Source organism: Hemiscyllium ocellatum, chromosome 19 (assembly GCF_020745735.1).
Source record: "Hemiscyllium ocellatum isolate sHemOce1 chromosome 19, sHemOce1.pat.X.cur, whole genome shotgun sequence".
Classification (NCBI taxonomy): Eukaryota; Metazoa; Chordata; class Chondrichthyes; order Orectolobiformes; family Hemiscylliidae; genus Hemiscyllium; species Hemiscyllium ocellatum.
The window spans coordinates 31,938,912-31,960,828 of record NC_083419.1 but is presented as its reverse complement, the minus strand read 5'-3'; the positions used below and the strand labels follow the sequence as shown (position 1 = coordinate 31,960,828).

General features: G+C 40.3%; 1 protein-coding gene across 1 annotated transcript in view; it reads left to right on the top strand.

Annotated features, from left to right (window-relative positions):
* Positions 1-340: 340 nt before the first annotated feature.
* The window catches only part of LOC132824921 (F-actin-capping protein subunit alpha-2), a 45,146-nt gene continuing 23,569 nt past the window's right edge, over positions 341-21,917 (top strand). The window contains exons 1-3 of the mRNA XM_060839799.1: positions 341-449; positions 11,180-11,243; positions 21,801-21,852. Coding sequence (XP_060695782.1) covers positions 411-449; positions 11,180-11,243; positions 21,801-21,852 — 155 coding nt within the window. The 5' untranslated portion in view covers positions 341-410. The remainder of the gene's footprint in view (positions 450-11,179; positions 11,244-21,800; positions 21,853-21,917) is intronic.

The window sequence follows — 21,917 nt, the reverse complement described above, 5'->3', positions numbered from 1 at the left end:
TGCTAACCACTGTGCCACCCATTTGGCTTTGAACCAAATTGTTGTATCCTTTGCAATCTTTGTAACTGATTGTAATTACTTTGTAAATTAAATTTGTAACCAATGCATTATTATTGACGTGAATGGTAGTCCAAAGACATTCACCATTAAATAAACTGCACTGAACAAGTTTACAAAGAATACTTTAAATGCCACGCCTCCACACGCCCTCTCCGTTAGAGGGCGCGCACGCTCGGCGCCGCCCCCGTGTGGGTATGGGAGCAGGGAGCGCGCACGCCGGCGCCGTTGGAAGGGGGCGGGGCTTGGGGGAGCGGGGGTGGAGGCTGGTGGGGCGCGCACGCTGACGTTTTACCCAGGATGCGGCGGGTGAGCGCGGGGCCGCGCGTCAGTTATTTACAGCCCGGGCCAAGATGGCGGATCATGAGGAGCAGGTATCGGAGGAAGAGAAGGTGAGAGTGGCCGCGCTAGCGGTGCTTGTTGTCACTGAGCCAAATGGTCCTGCTTCTTTTGCCCGGCTCACTCTGACTCTGCAGCCGGTAAAAGGGTCGAAGATGGGCCGGGCGGCTGGTAGGTGGTGGGTTGTAGGGGCCCTGCCCTGCCCTACCCTGCTCTGCCCGGGGCGGTTACTTTTTGGGCCAGGGCCACTTTTATTTTTAGCTCGGCTGCAGCCTGCCGCACTCCTTGTACGGTCGTCTCACGTTGGACGTCTGGGCACTACTCCTAATGTTTTTTAAAAAAAACCGGGTGTGGGGGCTCAGGGCCCGTGTGGCCTGGGGAGACAGGGTTCGGGGTTAGCGGTCGGGGTGGGGTCCCTAACCTCTCCCTCTCCCTCTCTTTTCAGGCCCTTGGAGCGGCCGCATCTCCACTGTTGCTCACGGCCTGCAGGTTAGATCCAGGGACCGCTCCTTTTGGGGCCAGTGTCCGGGCACCAGGGCGTGGCACCGGGGAATAGCCGGTGTCCGCCTGTTGTAATCTCTACGAATTGTCAATCTCAAACTAGTCAATGGGGAAACTGAAAGAGCTACTCAGGCTGCAACAGTCAGTAAATACTGAAGGGAATACCTAGGCTACATTTCACTCTTCCTCTCTTTCCGTCATTACATTTTAATACATTTCTTATTGGCTCAGCTTACAAACTTGTGATCTGTTTAACTGTCTTTGCCTTTTGTTCTTAGTAACCAGAAGTAGCTGCTTTGCTGAAGGCTGTTCTTTTGTACCCCACCCCCAGCACTTATTTGGAGTCATGTTAACATCTGAAGGAGTGCTGGCTAATCAGCCTGCAAAAATAGAACTGTAAGCCTTCAACTCTGTGCCTTTTTAAATTTTACTTTATTGGAAATTCATTGTGCTTATTCAGTCTGTTCAGGTCGTCATTGGCATTTGATCAACTTTCCAACTTGAAGGCAATAATATATCTAAGACTTGCTAGAGTGACTATAAGATGCAGTTAATATTTTCTTTGTAATAATATGCACATGTCACTGAATCTTGATCCTGGATTTCATGCAGAGGCAAAACTCAAACTGGAATATTTAAATTATAAAATTTTATGATGCTGGTGTGCAAAGCAGAACTACAGCAAATCTGATTAACTCCTCTCATTAACTTGGAGGGAGCAAGAGAATTTATTACTGCTATGTGTGAAATGTTTAAAGGAACTTTTCTTGTGGTTATTTGATTAACCAAGATTGACATTATTATCAAAACTGAATTGTTTAATTAGTAAACCTCTTGGTTTAATTTAATTTTAATTGGAAGCAATACTGATTTATGTTTTCACTGAAGTTTTTGTTCACTGCACCTGTAAATTTGTGACATGTACCAATTTACCCAAAAGGAAGTTTGGTGCCTTAAGTGAACAATTTGTATTTTTTAAAATCACAAATCAATGTCAAAATCATTATATACTTCTGGGTATAACCATTGTTTTTGAGACCATTCTGAAGCAATAAATTACATTTATGTAGTGATGGAAGGCTATCCACTAATCACTCATAATTTGGTACAGTGACATTGTGGCTATGTAACTAAGCGCACATATATATGTCGCACATTTCTTCCCTTTACTATTCTCTTTGCACTACTTAAAATATAGTTTTATGCTGATGACAGTTCACTTGCATTCCTTAGCAAGAATTTAAAATTTGCATCACAATTTTTTATAAATAATGGAGCAGTTTGATTTCTGTGTAGATTATAGTTGGTCCCCATTATTCAATCTAGCCAGTTTGTAAAAGATTGGTCATGCTACTTTTAAAGCATGTCAAGCCTTTTGCAGTCTGAGCCTAATATAATAAATGGAGTTTGTCAGAAATCTTTTGTTAGATTATTGGTTTCTTAAGTTTAAAAACATTTCATTGATGCTCTTTGAAAATGTGCTTATCTCATGAATGTGAGTTATGTGGATGCGAAACTTTTTTCCTCCTAGTGTAAAAATGCCATTGTCTGACTGCTGCCTTTGGCATGAATCCTGGAAATATACATTGAAGTCAGAGGTATTGATTAGTCAACTTAATTTGTGATCTATCAGTTGCATTTTTTTTAAAAGGAAATATAGCTTAAGTTACATAAAGTATTCTAGAGTCTATTTTAAATATGCCAAAAATACACCTTTTTGAGTTTCTAATGGTTTAGTGTCAGCAATGGAGAGAAATAGCCCTTTAGGTCGTCTTATATCTTGCAAAATATTTGTAAAATATTTCTTGTTTGAAAATGTAACAGAGCAAATGTAAAAGGACTATTCGAGAAAGATCTATTGGGTCCACTGACTCTGCCATACTCAGACTTTGAGACATCTATCCATAACTCTCTTCACCCTACATACCTGTGATCTTTGGATAGTCAAAAAGCAAATTGAAACAATGATTAATTTCAGGGTCAAATTTTGATTAGTTTCCTGAAGTAAGTGGGAGTGTTCTAGTGTAGCATGATGACTAGGGGAGGAACTGACTGCCACCGAGTAATCTGCACAGGGTTCTACTTCAAGTTGAGAGTAACTGCAAGAAGTCTGTTGAAGTTGCAGTATTAATACACTTATTCATTTCTTTTAAAGTAAAACTGTTTTTGAAGTCAGTCAGAACAATTATGTTCTCTGTATAAAGATTAATTAGGAGTCTGTCTTTTTCTACTGAGCAACTCTCAGAAATAATTACTTATTGGCTTTGTAATGATGGAGCAATATTTAGTGTCTGATATGTATCATGTGACATTTTCGGCCCTTCTGAGCATTGACCCACTTTCTAAAACATGTTGCAGTGTTTTGTTACATCTGGTATGTTTCTTTTTAGAACTTCATTTTTAATAAATACAATTGAGAAATTGGTGTTTGACTTCATTGCAAACTTTCAATTAATGTAAATGACACTGAGAAACAAGCTTAAAAGTAGAGTTTAGCAACATAGCTTGAAGTACAGTGGTCATGACGATTCAGTAATTGGGAAGGGTTAACAGTCTGCAGTCCAGACCAACTGTCCCAGATATTTCACAGTCACCTTCATGCAAGAGTAGGGCTCGCATTAAATAAACTAGAAAAGTTTCTCTAAAATTTGAGATAATGGGCTCTTAATTTTATCATGGCTCAAATAAAGAGCTCTGAAGGTAAATTTAGACTAGGAAGAGTTTTTGATCAGGAACTTATCCACAATGATCTTGCGTTTATTACCCCAATCGTGTGCTTGAATAGGACAAGAAAATATGGGCGTGCCTATCATGGTTAGGAAGAGGGATTTCACTTTTGGGTTTTGATAGCAGTTATATAAGATTCACTTTGACATTTGGAGCAGACAATGTGCTAATGTGTTAGCACTGTGCATGATTTGGGAAGTGACTTAAGTAATCTAGACTGGGAAAATAATACCAAACAGGATAATGTAATAGATGAGTGTTGGGGTAGGTAATGCAGAAAGCACTTAACCAGAAGAATGTGGATTAGAAGATTGAAATAAAATGAACTAGTTATAAGTGAGATTTGTGACACAGATAAGAATTGCTTAAGCAATTCCTTTTAGCATGATTGATTGATTGCCACATGTACCAAAGTAGTGAAAAGCTTTGTTTACAAGCAGTACAGGTAGATCATAGCAAGCAAAGATGCACTGATCACAAATGCATGCAGGTTACGTTGTACAAGCCGTGCACTAGTCAAGATCAGCATTATTTGAGGCTAAATCAGTCTAATAATGACAGGGAAGAAGTTGTTCCTCAGCCTGCTGATGCATGTGTTCAGGCTTCTGTCTTTTTACCTGATGGAAGACCATTACTGGGGTGCGATTGGTCTTTGATGTTGGCAGCCTTTCCATGATAGTGAACCATGTAACTGGAGTCTATGGGTAGAAGGTTGGCTTTTGTGGTGATCTGGGCTGTGCACGCCAGCTTTTGACATTTGAGTTTAGCAAGTTGAGTACTCTAGCTGAGATGAGTTAGAAGGAGAAATGGCTTTGCCAGACTGGTGTAATACTGGTCATTTTCAAAAGGAATTGCCAAGTTGCATATTAAGTATGTCCATTGTTAAGGGAATAGTATTAATTTTACAGTGGAAAAACAAAGTTGAAGAGTCCCTACCAATTTTCCTATGAAAATAACTAAAGGGGAGAGGGGAAAAATAGTTGGTTGACTAGATAAAGGAAGTTGAGGGAGTAAGATTTTTTGAAGACGTTTAGTAGAACAAAATATTTTGACTGTCATGTGATTTGTAGAAAAGATGGACACTTTGAAAACTTTGCATCTTGTTGGTCTCAAAGAATATTGATAGTGAATTCTAATTATAAAACACACATACACACAATGACTCTGACTCTGCTCTTGACGCTCAGTGGCAATTAATTCAAATGCTTGCATCCTTCTGAGGAAAGAAATTTCACCATGTATCTGACTTTAAATTCATGTCAGTTATTCTGAGACTATGCATTCTTGTCCTAGACCTTCCCATGAGGGAAAAATCCTCTCAGTATTTACTCTCAAGCCCCTTTTAATGTGCATAAGTGTTGAGAGGTTGGGAAGTCGTGAACTTAAGGATTTGGGCTGTCTTTGTTTGAGTTGCGAATTTGCAGCTGGGTGAGGTGAGCAGGAGGTGAATAGGCCTCCTCTCGGTTGGTTGCAAGTATTTTTAATTCTTTTAGTAGGATTAACACGTCAGTTAAAACCTGTTACTGGTCAAAATTAACCAATTGCCAAATTTTCTTAATTTTGTAAAGAGGAAAATCAATTGATAGCAAGCATGTGTATTCACATAGGTATACATGGGTGGCACATTAGCACTGCTGCCTCACAGCGCCAGAGACCTGGGTTCAGTTCTCGCCTCAGATGACTGTGTGGAGTTTGCACATTGTCCCCGTGTCTGCATGGGTTTCCTTCGGGTGCTCTGGTTTCCTCCCACCATCCAAAAATGTGCATGTTAGGTGAATTGGCCATGCTAAATTGCCCGTAGTGTTAGGTGAAGGGGTAAATGTAGGGGAATGGGTCTGGGTGAGTTGCGCTTCGGTGGGTCGGTGTGGACTTGTTGGGCCAAAGGGCCTGTTTCCACACTGCAAGTAATCTAATATACTTTTTGAGAAATGATGACTGTACTGAGTACGTAGATGAAGAATAAGCAGGTTAATTTTTTTGAATATTTGACTTGTTTTAGTTGAAACGGAGATTACAGCTATTTATTCTTGCATCCTCAGCAATAGGGAATTTTTTCGCATCCTTCAGTTCTCGATGGTCTTGCTCCATTGTCTTTCCAAGCTGAATAATTATGGGCAGCTCTTTCAGCACAAGTGTGAACTAAAGTACAAAATGGGAATCTTGACACTTGACTCAGTTGCAGCTTTCAGGAGCAGGGTTTCAAATAAATGTGTTGGACTATAACCTGGTGTCATCTGTGTTTAGGATCATTTCAATGCAGTCAACTTTGTTTATTCCTCATTGCTTTCGGAATATACCTCAAATTGTGGTCAGGTGATCATGGAACCATTTTAGATCAATGTGTCTTCATTTTTAACAGTCTGAGGGGTCTCTGGTATGAAAGTCAGATGATGAAAGTTAGGAAAATGGATACTGTAGCCTGAATTTTACTGCTATTGTTAAGTGCACTGTTGATAAAAACACTCCTCATTTAAGGCATATGATAGGGATGTAATCTTTCCAAACTTGGGGTGTCAGTAATTAAGGCTGGAATGATATTCTGTTTATGTTGTGAAACTATCAAGGTTTTGAGACAGCAAGTTAAGTAACTGTATAACTTGAGTTCAGTTTTTGTTCTGCACCCTAATGTTGAGATGAGCATTTTACTGATTACTGAAATAATGACTGCATGTTTTTTCCTTCCCCAATTTCCCCAAAACTCATTATAATATGCTGACCACACCCTTGAGTTAACTAAAATGAGCCAACTTGGTTTATTTATAGAAGGGAGATAATTAACCTTGGGAAATACAATCCATCCTGAACAGGGATTTTATCTCTGCATTTGTTAGAAATTGGGGACAGGTAGAGGCAGTGGCCCATCAAAAACCAATCCAAAAGGGAATAATGCCAGAAGACTGGGGAGAGTAGCTTCATGAATCCTATGAATTTAAAGCGACGTAAACAAATCAAGCAAGCTTTAGACTAATTAGCTTAAGTTTACAGTAACAGAATCCTTATCTAAAGTGTAACGGCGTTACAACAGATTGCAAAAGGGGGGCAGTTGTGCTTGACTACCCTCATTGAATTCTTGAAGAATTGACAATTACTTAAGGATAATGTAGAATCTTAGAATTATTATGGCACATTTTGCCCCTTCTGCCTGCACAGTTCTACTCCTTAGTGGAACCTCCTGCCTTTCCCCATATGCATGCAAGTGGGGGTGGGGTAGTGTTGTAATTGGTCAGTGGCAAAATGGCTAGTAATCTGGTTGCAAAACAGGAAACTGAGTAGGGGTTCAAAGTACTTAAATTAAACATTTGCATAAATGTTGTTGAAATCAGAGATATCCAAGATATCTCCACTTACAGGTGAGACCAAAGCTAGGAGCCCGAGAGAGCCACGAATAAAACCTAGAGAGTCCAAAAGGCACCTATTTGTCCAGAGAGAGCCTGGTTAAGAAAGCCCCAAATTGGCAAGTAGCATAGATGCACTGAAGGAGTTGGAAAAGTGAGTCACGTGAGGAAGAAAGGAAAGGATATGTTAAAATTGGCAGAAATTATATGGGAGGAAGCTTGTGTGTCACCTAAAATACTAGCATATATCAGTTGGTCATTAAAGTGGTCTGTCTTGTGCTGTGAATGCATTGTAATGTTTTGGATGTAGATTTGCTTGCTGAGCTGCAAGATTCATTTCCAGATGTTTCGTTACCATGCAGGGTAACATCTTCAGTAGGCCTCAGGCAAAGCAATGCTGAAAATTCCTGCTTCCTATTTATGTTTGGATTTGTAATGTTATTTCCTGTGATGAAGTCACTTCCAGTTCCTTTTCTCAGGGGTGGTAGATGGGGTCTAACTCAATGTGTTTGTTGATTTGAGTTCCGGTTGGAATGCCATGACCCACTCCCACTAGTACCCTCACATACAGATGAGGAAGGACAACACATCCATCTTAGGACAAGTCAAACAAAGACACACATGAGAATTCGTAGAAGAATGGCATTCCATCCGGAACTCTATCGCCTGAGGCCCACTGAAGATGTTACTTCGTAGGGTAACGAAATGTCTGGACATGAACCTTGCAGCCTAGTGAGCAAACCTACATCCAAAACCTCAACCTGAGCTACAAATCTTCTCAAAACCCGCTAACATTGTAATGTATTTCAACCAGGTAAACAGACCAGTCTATTTTCAAGGCCCATGTTAACATTATTCCACTGTGAACCTCTTCAACCATTTTTCTCCCTCACATCTAGATTCACCTTGAGTACTTCTGTTATTTGTCTCAACTACATCATGTGGTGGAATAATAGTGTGTATATGTATACACAGTTATTTTGCCATCCAAATTATTCCGCAACACTTTCCAGTGGAGTAAGGAGAATGGAATATTTCTAATAGAGAAATTATAGTAAAGGAAGACTTGACAATAAAGTTAAATTTTGATAATTTCAAATGAAAGGTAGCAAAGTTGAAATTTCAACGGGGATTTCAGGAAGTAGGGTGTCCTGGGCAGTAAATCTTCTAGAAGGCCCAAAGGATGCCCACCCCAGATTGAAAACTTGACAACCAAGAGCCCTAATTTAGTTGAGGTGGATGTCGTTCATTGCATTTGTAAATTGGATGCTGATTTGAGTTTTTTATAAAGTATAAAATGAAAAGAGATGTTTGACTAGAGTGGTTACTTAGGGTCAGATTTGTTTGGAAGCACTAGCATGCCATTGGTATGGAGATACTTTCTGGCGAGAAGCTAGATCTGAACTTTGTAAAGCACATTGTGAATTTTTCATATTGAAGGGTGAAAGGTGAAAAATGAAGTTTAGCTGTTTGTAGCCTATCCCATGAAGGTTGGAAAAGTCCCACATGTACATTCAAAGAGTTAAAGTAGTGTAAGGATTATTTGATCCTGATCTAACTATCATTTATGTAGACATTAAGTGAGAAAATGTGTACTTCAGGTTAAGATACTTTGTGTCCCATGTTACAAGGTCGGGTGGGGCTTCATGAATATAAGCTAAGGTTTTTTTAAACCTACCTAGTTAGATGTATCATGACACACCTCTCACACCAAGGATCAGAAATTCAATCAGTGCAGACACTACATACCTTGAATATATTGGTGTTAGCTTTTGAATAATGGTCACTGTCCCCTGGATGTTTTTAAACTGGGAGAGATGGGACAAAGTGAGGTCATTTCAAAGGAATCAAGTCATTTGCATGTGACAGAGTGCAAATGTGGGATAGGGAAGTATCTGTGAGGGGTAAGGAATTATCTCTGGTCCACTTATTATAGCTCACTTAATGCCAGGATATTTCTGGGCTTATCCATGACATTATCTGCCAAGTACTCTCCAAAGTATACCATCTTTGCGGTTGATTAAGTTTTTTTAATATTATGATTAAAAGATGCAAAATCAGCATCTAGTCCAAGTATTGGAAGTTGTTTATAGAAAGTGTTTGTGTTTGGATTTTCCCTATAAATGTTAAACAGATGGTGTTTGCAACACATAAAAGATCCCACGGCACTATTCAAGGAACAGAGATGTTCTCCTAGTGTCTTGGTTAATACGTATCCCTCAGTAAATGTCTCAAACTCAAAATTATTTTGTCATTCTCATTGGTGTTTGTGGAACCCTGCTTCATGCAAGTTGACTGTTCTGGTACAGCAGTGACTGCATTTCAAAGTATTTAAATTTGCTGGAAAGTGCTTTAGAACATTTGAAGTATTGAACTACGCTATCCAAATGCATTTTCTTAAAGCAACTTGATAGAGTATCAACTTGAGTTAAATTCTGATGGAATGTATTGTAGTTGTTGATCACTGCAACATCATGCTTGATTACGTTTAAAACTCTCAACACCAGGTTATAGCCCAACAAGTTTATTTGGAAGTTCAAGCTTGCTTAGCACTGGTCTTTTGTCAGGTAGCTATCTGTTAAACTTGGGTAAGCGTTTATTAAGCCATCATTAAGAGCAAGATACAAGAATACGTCATTCAACCCTTCGTATAAGTGCCACTCTTCAGTTAGGTCACAACTGACCTGATTTTAACAAGTCTACATTCCTGCACACCCCAGTACCCTTTGTCTTGGTAATTAAGAATCTGTTTTGCTCTACCTTAGAAATATTTTAAATAATCTGCATCCATTGCCTTTGAGGAGGGGAATTCAAAAGGCACTCTACCTTCTAAGAGAAAAAGAATTCCTTGTTTGTGTTAAATTGCAACCCCTTACTTTTTTAAAGTATGACCTCTAGTTGTAGATTCCAACTTACGAGGAATGGCTGAGGATTGTATTCATTGGAGTTTAGAAGATTAAGGGGAGACTTAATAGAAATTTACAAGATAATACATGGCTTGGAAAGGGTGGATGCTAGGAAATTGTTTCCGTTGGGCGAGGAGACTAGGACCCGTGGACACAGCCTTAGAATTAGAGGGGGTCAATTTAGAACAGAAACGCGGAGACGTTTCTTCAGCCAGAGTGACGAGCCTGTGGAATTCATTGTTGCAGAGTGCAGTGGGGGCTGGGATGTTAAATGTCTTCAAGGCAGAGATTGATAGATTCTTAATGTCACAAGGAATTAAAGGCTGTGGGGAGAATGCTGGTAAGTGGAGTTGAAATGCCCATCAGCCATGATTGAATGGCGGAGTGGACTTGATGGGCCGAATGGCCTTCCTTCCACTCCTATGTCTTATGGTCTTATTCTCCCTCAGAGAAAGGATCCCTTCTCCATTCACTGGGTAAGTCCCCTCTGGATTTTGAGTTAAGTCACCTCAGGCTTCTGAGGATACAGGCCTATCCTGCGTAACCTTTCCTCATAAGGGTGTTAGCTAATTCCAAATATTAGTCAAGTAAACAGTCCCTGAACTGCTTCAAACCCACTAAAATCCTTCTGTACCTATGGTCACTAGTATTGTATCCTGGTTGTCCTTCAGTGGAATATTATGTACAGAAATACAGTGGTTGATCCATTGGCACAATCGCATTGTGAATGCCAACCACCACCAAAGTGTTAATTGTGGATAAATTACCAATGTACTGAAGTGTTCTTTAACATGTAGTTGAGAATATTAAGCCTGTATGGTGACTTGTAAACAAATACAGTTCACTGCAATTGTCAAGTGAAATGAATGAAGGAACAAGTATATTGGGATAGTTTTGCAGTAGTAGTAGTAGTAGTAGTAACGTACATTCTCATGAATTTTAAAGAATGAGGTGATCTCATTGAAACTGACAAAATATTTTAAAGTGATACATTAAAGAAAACTCGGGTTTGACCCTACCAAGCATGTATAGCATAGCATATGAATGTAGACAAATAGGCATTTTGAGTATTGTTACAAGATGAGTCTAATTCAGAGTTGGATTAATTTTCCTTTTTTAGAAATGATCAGTAATATGCAGAAGGTTTAAAAAATGAAGGATTCAATCAATAAGATTCATTTTGATAAAATTGCTTATCCACTTCCCTACCATAATTGTCCTTGATTAAAATTTGTAGGAATGTAAAACCTGAGTTATTTTAAACTTGAATGCAAGTTATGGGTGAAAATTAATTAGAAAATCTTTTAATTACAGGTACGCATAGCAGCAAACTTCATTATTCATGCCCCACCAGGAGAATTCAATGAAGTTTTCAATGGTAAGTCTTATTAAATTGCTTATGTTGGCTGTGCCTTTTTCATTTTGTCAGACTACAATTCAAAAGTTTTAATTGTTAACACTTACCTGTTTGAAATTTAATTTACAAGCTGTCAGAAAAATGACTTGTGTAGTTACAGTAAAAGTGTGGGAATACAGCATGAAACCTTACATTTTTAAAGTTTGTGCCAAGCACCTTGATTAAAATGAAAAGATATAGGCTTTGAGGAAGAAAATGTGAACTGTGCTATTTTTGTCCAGTTCATAATTCATCAATAGTAGGTGTCCAGGAATGTGTTTGCTGCTCAGGCAATGTTTCATCTAGTCTGATTTTTTTTTTGTTCACATACCTGTTTATATATGTAAGTTGAGCAATTATTGATATATGAATGTCTGAAGAAAACTGTTTTGTACCTCTCTAAAGGGACGCTTTCAATCAAAGCTCCTTATGACAGAAGATTGTTCCCTTTATTGATCAATTGGCTTGAATTTTGCAGTCAAATTAGAAGAAATGAAGTTTGTAGCTAGTGACAGTGTACTTGAAAGTGTAGTTTTGGTCTATTAAACTGTCTGGGGACATCCTTGGACTGAGAGCTAGAAAAGAAATAACAAGACTTTTTAAAACATAGGTTGAAATATCCTCATTAAGTTTTTCAGAGTCTAAACTTGGATATACAAAGCAACAAGGTCAAATTATTCTTTTCATGTAGAGAAAGTGAAATAAAGATGAAATTAAGCAAGAGTAACAGGACCAGAAAAGGATTTTTTTTAATGTCATTAAATCTTCAATACCAATCAACTATACAGGAATGAATGAATTTTCAGGACCAAAGCATGCTTTGGTGGTAGTCGTCATTTACGTGCAATTAATGCACAACCCCTGATCTCTCAGCAATAAATCTAGCTTCACATTATGCATATTTCAATGCTAAGTATATCTGAGATTCTGTTCTTACGTGGTGAAGTAGAATTAGTCTGATTGCAACTAAATTGCCTATGTCAAGACTTACTGTCTGATTTACTTGTTACAGTGAGTTAACAGCTGGATTTATAATGCATGCAAAATTTTGGGTCACTATCTTTGCCCCCGGCCCATTTTGATAGAGACTGCCTTGCTGACAGATGAGGCGGGGGTAAAATGTAGTTTCTTCCTAGAAGAGTCTCAAGTGTGCCTGGAACTGGAGTGTTGCCCAATAGAAATTCCTGTCGAGGTATCATGTTGGCAATGTGAATTAATTACAGTCAAACACCTTACAATGTAGTTGTATGAGCTTTGCAAATATTTACTTAAGCATTTTAAGAGTTAATTCCAGGGATCCTCAGGTTTGCATGTATTGTCTATCATTAACTACCCTGACAAAGATGGTGTGGTTCTCAGGGCTGGACCTGATTCCAGAACTGCTGTAGTTTACTTGAAGGGGTTGCCAAGATGTTCAGTCGATGGAGTGGCTTGATAGGGCAGTCGTGCATCAAATATGTTAGTATGGGACTGGATCACACAAGTGATTGACTTCTTTCATTTCAAAAATGACAGTGAGCAGAAAGTTGTCAGGCTTAATCTTCGCTTTTACTGTTCCCGTTTCTTAGACTGCATATTTTCAAACAGAGGGGCTTATTAGTCCAGGCCACTGGATTTAAAAGTCAAGAATACTTATGCATTCTGCTGGTCTTAGTTAACCAATGAATACATAGGATAACTGTTGAAATCATTAACCCAGCAATGTTGTCCATAAACTACTTTTGAATTTCCATTAGGGCGGCTTAGTGGTTATCACTGTTGCCTCAGCACCAGGGACCTGGGTTCAATTCCCACCTCAGGCGACTGTGTGGAATTTGCACATTCTCCCTGCGTCAGTGTGGGTTTCCTCCGGGTGTTCCAGTTTCCTCCCACAGTCCAAAGATGTGCAGGTCATAGTGTTAGGTGCATTAGTCAGAGGGAAATGGGTCTGAGTCGATGTGGACTTGTTGGGCTGAACAACCTGTTTCCACAGGGATTCTACTTTGATCAGGAAGCAACTGTTAACATCTCAATCCTCGAAATGGCCATGTGCCCCAATGTGAAATACATAGGGGAGGCAATGCCCTATTGGTTTTGACACTTGGTCATTAATCCAGAAACTTGGGTAATGTTCTGAGGATCTGGGTTCAAATCCTGCCTTGGAAGGTTTGGAATTTGAATTCAAATATAAATTCTGGCATAACGAAACAACTGATGCCCATGAAACCACTGTCGATTGTCAGAAAAACCCATCTAGCTCACTAATGTCCGTCAGGCCATTCTCATCCTCTGGCCTGCATGTGATTCTTGAGAATGAGTGATGACTTGAGATGCTGGAGATCAGAGTTCAAAGGTGTGGCACTGGAAAAGCGCAGGAGGTTAGGCAGCATCCTAGGAGCAGGAGAGTCGACATTTGCACGGGGTGGGGAGCTGAAAGAATGGGGGGGGGGGGGGGTGGAAGTAGCTGGGAAGATGATAGGTAGATACAGCTGGTGGGGGTGAAGATGGGCAGGTAGGACAGTGGGGAGGGGTGATAAGGAAACTGGTGAAGTTGATGTTGATGCCATGTGATTGGCGGGTCCTAAGGACGAAGATGAGGCATTTTTCCTCCAAATATCCCCAATCACAATGATGGAGCACACCACATCAATGCAAAATATAAGGCAGAAGCTTTTGCAACAATGTTTGACCAGGAGTGCTGAGTGGATGATCCATTTCAGCCTCCAGTGGTCCCCAGCATCAAAGATTGATCTTCAACCAACTCTATTCATTCCATGTGGTATCAAGAAATGGTTGGAGGAACTGGATAGTGCAAAGGCATTGGTCCCTAACTGTATTACAGCAATAGTACTGCAGACTTGTGCTCCAGAATTTGCCACTTCCCTAACCAAACTCTTCCTCTGTCAGGTAGAAATCAGTTTTATAACTGTAATGTGGAAATTGCCCAAGTATGTCTTGTACCAAAAAACATGACGCATCCAATCTGGCTGGTTTCTGCCCCATCAATCAATTCTCTACCAATAAAGTGATGGGGGTCATCAATAGTGCTATCAAGCAGCACCTGCTTGACAGTCACCTGCTCAGTGACTTCCATTTTAGGTTCTGTCAGAGCTACTTGGCTCTTGATCTCATTACAGCCTTGGTTCAAACATAAGAGCTGAATTCCAGAAACGAGGTGAAATGTGACCTTTGACATGAAGGCCACATTTGACCAAATAGTGGTGCAGCTTCACCACTCGAAGCTTGACACTATTTGGGCAAAGCAGCCCAACTGCTTGACTGGCAGCGCATCCATTCCTTCTATCACCAACAGCAGTATGTATGATCTACAAAATGCTCTGCAGGAATTCACCAAAATTCTTTAACACATCTTCTAAACCCATAGCCACTTCCATCTTGAAGGCCAAGGGCTGCAGATATGTGGGAACACAACCACATACAAGTTCACCTCCAATCCACTCAACATCCCGACTTTGAAATGTATTACTGTTCTTTCACTGTTGGATCAAAATGCTGGAATTCCCACCCTACAGCATGTAGACTATAGCAATTCAAGAAGGTGACTCACTGCCACTTTCTCAAGGGCAGCTAGGAACTGGCAATAAATGCTGGTCAGCAGTGGCATCCATATCCCTTGAATGAATTTTTAAAAAATTATTCTCAATTTTTTTTCTCGGTTATAATTGTATTCCTCTAACAATTAGAGGAACAGGTATAGATGAGATGTGAATATAGCTATGCATGAAACTTGTCGTTGTGACCACTTTGCATGCAACCTGAACCACCTGCCAAATTTGAACAAACTCATCCCTGATAGTTCTTTTGTAGTAGGTTTGTGCTTTTACTGCATTGGCCTTCACAAGTCACAAGGGAAATTTGTACATCTTCAGGTGTCATTTTTGCCTCTGTTCCTTTCTGAAGAAAATCTTTGGTCCATCACATTTTTCTTCCACTTCAATCCATGACCGAGGGATATGCAGGAAGCGAGACATGATTATGTTCCTAACCCTATACTGTTCTAATCATGAAATAAGCATCAGCCTATAACCACACACAATACTTGTCCTTTTATTAAGATACTGCTTTGAGGTTTTTTTTTCTTCACTTGGTTTGGGGAATTTTTAAGCACACTTGTAACCATACTGAAACATTTTTTATTAATGACTATCTAATATAGGAGTAACGTTATGCAGAATCGCAGAATTGTTATGGCACAGAAGGAAGCCATTCGGCTGCTCTTGCCTGCACTGGTTCTATTTTGTGCCAATCTGCTACCTTTTTCTTCTATTCTTGCACACTATTTTTATCAAAATCATCCAATATCCTCTTGAATGCCTCAGTTGATCTTGCCTCCAACACATTTCCAGGTAATGCTTTGCATATCCTAACTACTTGCCATGTAAAAGATTTTTTTCCTCAATTACTCTTGCTTCATTTGCACATCACTTTAAATTTAGTACCTTCATTTATTTTCTTTTGAGTGGGAATGGTTTTTCCTTTCCAGTGCGATTTTGCTATGATTTTGAAAACCTCGGTCTCCTCTCTTGTCAGCTATCTTCTCTCTGAGGAGAACATTCCCAACTCCTTTAATTTACTCTCATAACTGAAATCTTTCATTCCTGAAACTCAAGATGCCCAATGCGGAGAGTCGAAACCCTAACATGAAAATATAAAATATGAAAATAAAGCTTGCATCAGTAATGTTGTAGTTATAAGTGAAAGTGAAAAGCTGTAGAAACAAATTCTAGAATCAGCTAAGAGTGAAATCGCAGGATAGTGTTAGACTTTAAAGCACTCTATTGTAAATGCTGTGTGCACACAACCTTGCAGGGTGAATAAAACTAGCTTGTTTTTTTTTGGTTTTTCTCAAAATTAATACTATTCCAGACCGGAGATCTGAACTTATTGAACAGCTAGGTGAGGAAGGATAAACTGGCTCCCCTTTTATTTACCAGTCCCTTTTGGGTGGTTGTAACAACTTTTAATTAAAAATGACCCCTTCCATTGTCTTTCTGTCAGGCCAAGTCAATTTGTTCTAAAAGGAACCAATTTGCACAAACATTCTCGAGTGAGTGAAATAATGAGCTAGCTTGTAATGGCAGCATCAGCCTATCCACTCCAGGCAGGCCACGTTTTTTTTTGTTTAGAGTCTGATTTGTTGCCTTACACTAGGAATTGAAATTATAGTCACATTTGTGCAGCACAGAAACAGATCCTTCAGTCCAACCAGATATCCTAAATTAGTCTAGTCCCATTTGCCAGCATTTGACCCACATCCCCCTCAACCCTTCATATTCATATATCCATCTAGATGTCTTTCTAAATGCTGTAATCGTACCAACCTCCTCCACTTTCTCTGGCAGCTCATTGCATACAGGCATCACCCTCTGCATGAAAAATTTGCCCCTTGGGTCCCTTCTTTAAATCTCTTCCCTCTGACCCTAAACCTGTGCCCCCTAGTTCTAGACACTCCCACTCCAGGGAAAAGTCCTTGTCAATTTACTCTATCCATGCCCCTCATTTTATAAACTTCTATAAGGTCACCCCTCCGTCTCTGACGCTCCAGGGAAAACCACCACAGCCTGTTCAGCCTCTTCCTATCGCACAAGCCCTCCAATCCTGGCTACATCCTTGTAAATCTTTTCTGAACCCTTTCAAGTCTCAACAGCCATCCGACAGGAGGGAGTCCAGAATTGTACTCAAGTATTTCAGTAGTGGCTAACCAATGTCCTGCATAGTCATGATATGATCTTCCACCTCCTATGTTCAGTGCTCTGATCAATAAGTGCAGGAACTATGAACCTGCACTCCAAGGTATCTGTTCAGCAACACTCTCCAGGACCTTACCATTAAGTGTATAAGTCCTACTAAGATTTGTTTTCCCAAAATGCAGCACCTCACATTTATCTAAATTAAACTCCATCTACTCAGCATATTGGCCCATCTGATCAAGATCCTGTTGTATTGAGGTAACCTTTGCTGTCTGCTGTACCTCCAATTTGGTGTCACCTACAAACTTACTAACTATACCTGCTATGTTCAAATCCAAATCATTTATATAAATTAGAAAAGCAGAGGACTCCGCACTGATCCTTATGGCACACTACTGGTTATAGGCCTTCAGTCTGAAAAGCAGCACTCCAACATCACCACTGTCTTCTACCTTTCAGCCAATTCTGCATCCAAATGGCTAGTTCTCTCTGTATTCCTTATGTAACCTTGCTAACCAGTCTACCATAAGGAACCTTGTTGAATGTCTTTCTGAAGTTCATCTCAATCACATTTTCTGCTCTGTCCTCATTAACCCTCTTTGTTACTACTAAAAGCTCTATCAAGTCAGTGAGACATGATTTTCTACACACACAGCCATGTTGACTATCTCTAATCTGTCCTTGCCTTTCCAAATACATGTAAGTCTTATTTCTCAGGATTCCTTCCAACAACTTGCCCACCATCAATGCCAGGCTGTCTAGTCGACATTTCCCTGGTTTTTCCTTACCACTCTTAAATAGTGGCACCACGTTAGCCAATGTCCAGTCTTCCAGCATTGTACCTGTGGCTATAGATACAAAGATTTCAGTAAAGGGTTCAGCAATCACTTCCCTCACTTCCTACAGTGATATTCAACCTTTTAGATAGGAGAATCAAAAATTGAAATGGTATTAGAAACGGAGGATTGAAAGGATGGTGTAGATTGTTTAGGAGGAACAAAGAGGCATCAAATGTTGGTAGAATGGTTTATTTCACAAAATAAGGCCAACATACAGGAAAATCAAAGGTTAAACCTAACAAGTGGCATTAAAGATGATCAAAGGAGACTTCTGAACTTTTTAAAAAAGTTTGTCTGTGTACTGGGACAGTTTGGAATTCAGCAAAGGAGGGCAGGGAAGTTGGGGGAAGACTGGAATACAAACGTAAAGTGGGAAGAAATCATAATGGATGCTTTGATTGTCTTTTGTATGGACGTTGAAATATTATAAATGCCACACAGCTGTAGGGTGGGAAAGAGTGCAAGAATGGGGAACTACAGAACTTCCTGTCTTTCCAGCAGAAGCCTACTGGAACCTAGCATAAAGGAAAATCTATTTGGATAGAGTCAACGTGTTTATGAAGGGGAAATCATATGACAAACGGGAGTTTTGAGGATGTTGCTAGCAGACCTTATGGGGGATCTAATGAATGTGGTTAATTTGAATTTGCATGGAATTTGGGATAACATTCTCATAAATTGAGGATTGATTAACTGGCAAAGTAGATTTGTAATAAACGAGTCCTCTTGGCTCAGTGGTTAACACTATTGCCTCCGCACTCGGGACCCAGGTTTGATTCCACCCTCTGACTCTGTGGAGTTCACATACATGTCTGCATGGCGGGGGTTTCCTCCAGGTATTCCAATTTCCTCCCACAGTCTGGGGATGTTCTGGCAAGGTGGATTAGCCATGGGTAATGAAGGTTTCAGGGTTGGGTTAGGTGGGTGAGTCTGGATGGACTGCCCTTCAGAGGGTCAATGTGGACTCTATGGGCTGAATGGACTGCTTCCATACTTTAGGGGTTCTATGATTCCTCATTGGCAGGCTCTGGAGAATTGCATGCTTCAGTGTTTGGGTCCCATCTATTTACAGTGTGTATCAATGTTTTGGATATGATCAGTTGTAATATTGCTGAGTTTATGCACACTGTATTTCCTGGCTGAGAGTTGAGAATGCAGAGAAGATGAGGTGGGTATTCGGAGAGGCTGTGTGGAGGACGGGGGGTGGCAGATGAAATAAAATGTGGATATTTGAGGTTATCTACTTTACTAGAAGAATAGAGGTGCAGAATACTTGAGAGCCTGGAAAGTATCCAATGGGACCGAGGAGTCCTTGTTCATAAGTCATTGAAACCTTACGGGAGCAGTATGCAAATTTGGAAGGCAAAATAGACCACTCTGCCTTGTAAGAGCACCAACATTTGAGAGATTGCTGTCCCTCTGACTCCCAAGTGAGAACCTGACAGTTATATTCAGTAAATTATATCTTAGACTAATATCCTTGATTCCTCTGTCGTCATTCACTGAGCAGGTCAGATCTAATAACGAACACAGTTGGGAGAAAGCCAAGCTATGACATGAGATCACCTGAAGTGACGTAGAATCATGTCACATATGGGCAAGGAAACCTGATTACAGCCTGTCCTTGCTCCTTGAGTGCTAGCCATTCCTCCACTTTGAGCACCACGGAAGAACCACTGAGAATAGCAAGGGCACAGATGCAGTCTGGCCTGGGATTTCAATGTCTGTCAGAGGCTTAGTGAAACCTTTATAGGCTGAACTTTGACATATCTGCTTTACTGAATCTGTGGCAAATAGAGGGAGAGCCAACAAGAAGGAAATGTCTACCTGACCTCCCCCCTCACCAATGTACCTGTTACTAATGCATCTATTTGTATAACTATTATTTGGAGTCTTCACAGCACAATGCTAACACATTCCTTTGAACTGAGGATACTCTCAATTCACAAGCTTCTCCAGTGGTTTATGTAGAAGACGATGCTGAAGTGTTTGCAACTCCTTTTTTTAGATCAGAAGATTCCAGTGAATGATGTCACCCTGTCCCTCTCCCACTGGTACCATTCTTCAGCCAATTTGATACTTCATATGATTTAGAGGGGCTGGATTTGACCAAGACCATGAGCTTGACAACATGAAAGCAATTTGACTTCCAGTTTGTGGAAAATTGCCCAACTATGTCCTGTCCAGTGAAGGACCATCTGGTTAGTTGTTGCCTCTTCAGTTTACTTTCAGTCATCAGTAAAATGATGGAAGGTACCCTTAATGTTATCAAGCAACACTTGCACGCCTCTCTGCAAACCTCATTACAACCTTGGTCCGGATGTGCACAAGAGTTGAACATATGAGGTGTATAATTGACTCTGATATCAAGGTAACGTTTGATCAGGATCCCTTGATCACAAGCAAAATTGGAATAAATAGGAATTTTTGAGTGGGCAGGGAAGACACTTCATTGTTTGCTTTTTGTGTTAACTCCAACATTTGGAGTATCATCAGTCATCTCAGCCTACTGATAAACTGTAGGAGTTCCTTGGGGCTAGCATCTTCGGCCCACTCATCAGATGCTTCATTAATATGTTTTGATACTTTAAGATCAGAAATAGGAATACTTGCCAATGATTAGTACTGCCTATTTATAGGGTCATACAGCACAAAACAGGTCCTTTGGTCCAGCATCCCAATCAGACATAGTTCCTTTTGGCTCATATTTCTCAACTCTTCCTGTTCATATACTAGATGCCTCTTAAATGTTGTAATTGTACTTTCCTCAGCCACTTTCTCTGGCAGATCATTTCATCACATGCACCACCCTCTGCATGATAAAATTACTCCTCAATCCCAATTAAATCTATCCCTCTCAACGTGAATTCCCCCACCCTAGGAAAAAGACCATGGCTATTCACCCTATCCATATGCCTCATGATTTTATAAATTTAATAGGGTCACACTTCAGCCTCTGCTTCAGGGAGTAACAACTCCAGCTGGGCGGCACGGTGGCACAGTGGTTAGCACTGCTGCCTCACAGCGCCTGTAGACCCGGGTTCAATTCCCGACTCAGGCGACTGACTGTGTGGAGTTTGCACGTTCTCCCCGTGTCTGCGTGGGTTTCCTCCGGGTGCTCCGGTTTCCTCCCACAGTCCAAAGATGTGCGGGTCAGGTGAATTGGCCAAGCTAAATTGCCCGTAGTGTTAGGTAAGGGGTATGGGTGGGTTGCGCTTCGGCGGGTCGGTGTGGACTTGTTGGGCCGAAGGGCCTGTTTCCACACTGTAAGTCTAATCTAATCTAATCTTATTCCGTTAGAAGCAATTATGCAACATATTACATCAGGGCACATAAGTTAATCAGGCATACTCAACATTTTTTTTTCTGAAAGAGAAATCCTATCTAACTTATTGTGAGTTCTTTGAAAAGATAACTTCCTGCAGTCAGTAAAAGAAAATTAGTGAATATACTGTTCTTGGTTTGCAACAGCAACTTTAAAAGGTGGGGAGATTTTGCACTTAGGAATAAACGCCCAACTCAGACTGGAATAGACTGCATCTCAGATATTCACTTGGTCTTTTGGAGAAAGTTCACTTACAGCCTTTGTCATTATGTCCCTGTCTTGCCATGTTCAACAGTACTGCCATTTGCTGTATTTTCCATCGACATCCTAAGTGGTAGCATTAACCAGAAATTTAGGTTGACCAATGATAGAAATATTGTAAATACGTGAATGAGTTGGAGGCTGAAGAATCTAGTGAAAAACTCTGCTCCATTCTCTTGTTAACTGTACTGTATTGCTGTTCTTTTAATGTTACTGAGTAAAATCTTGGTAGTTCTTACCTAACAGCACATTGCAGTTTACACTTTAGGTGCGCTATGAGTCGTCACCACATAAGCAGAATTACACAAGCTGCTTTTTAAAGTTTGGTGTGTATGCATACAGTTAGCATAACAATTGTGGTCATACCTGAATTGTGGTTTCTGCTTCCATGACTAACTCATACTTCTGTTAAACTTTCTGACAGATGTGCGGTTGCTGCTCAATGAGGACAATCTTCTCAGGGAGGGGACAGCACAGTAAGTAGAATTGTAGCTTAACTGTTCAGTGTTTTTAGTCGGTACTGCTATAATATGTTTCTTCA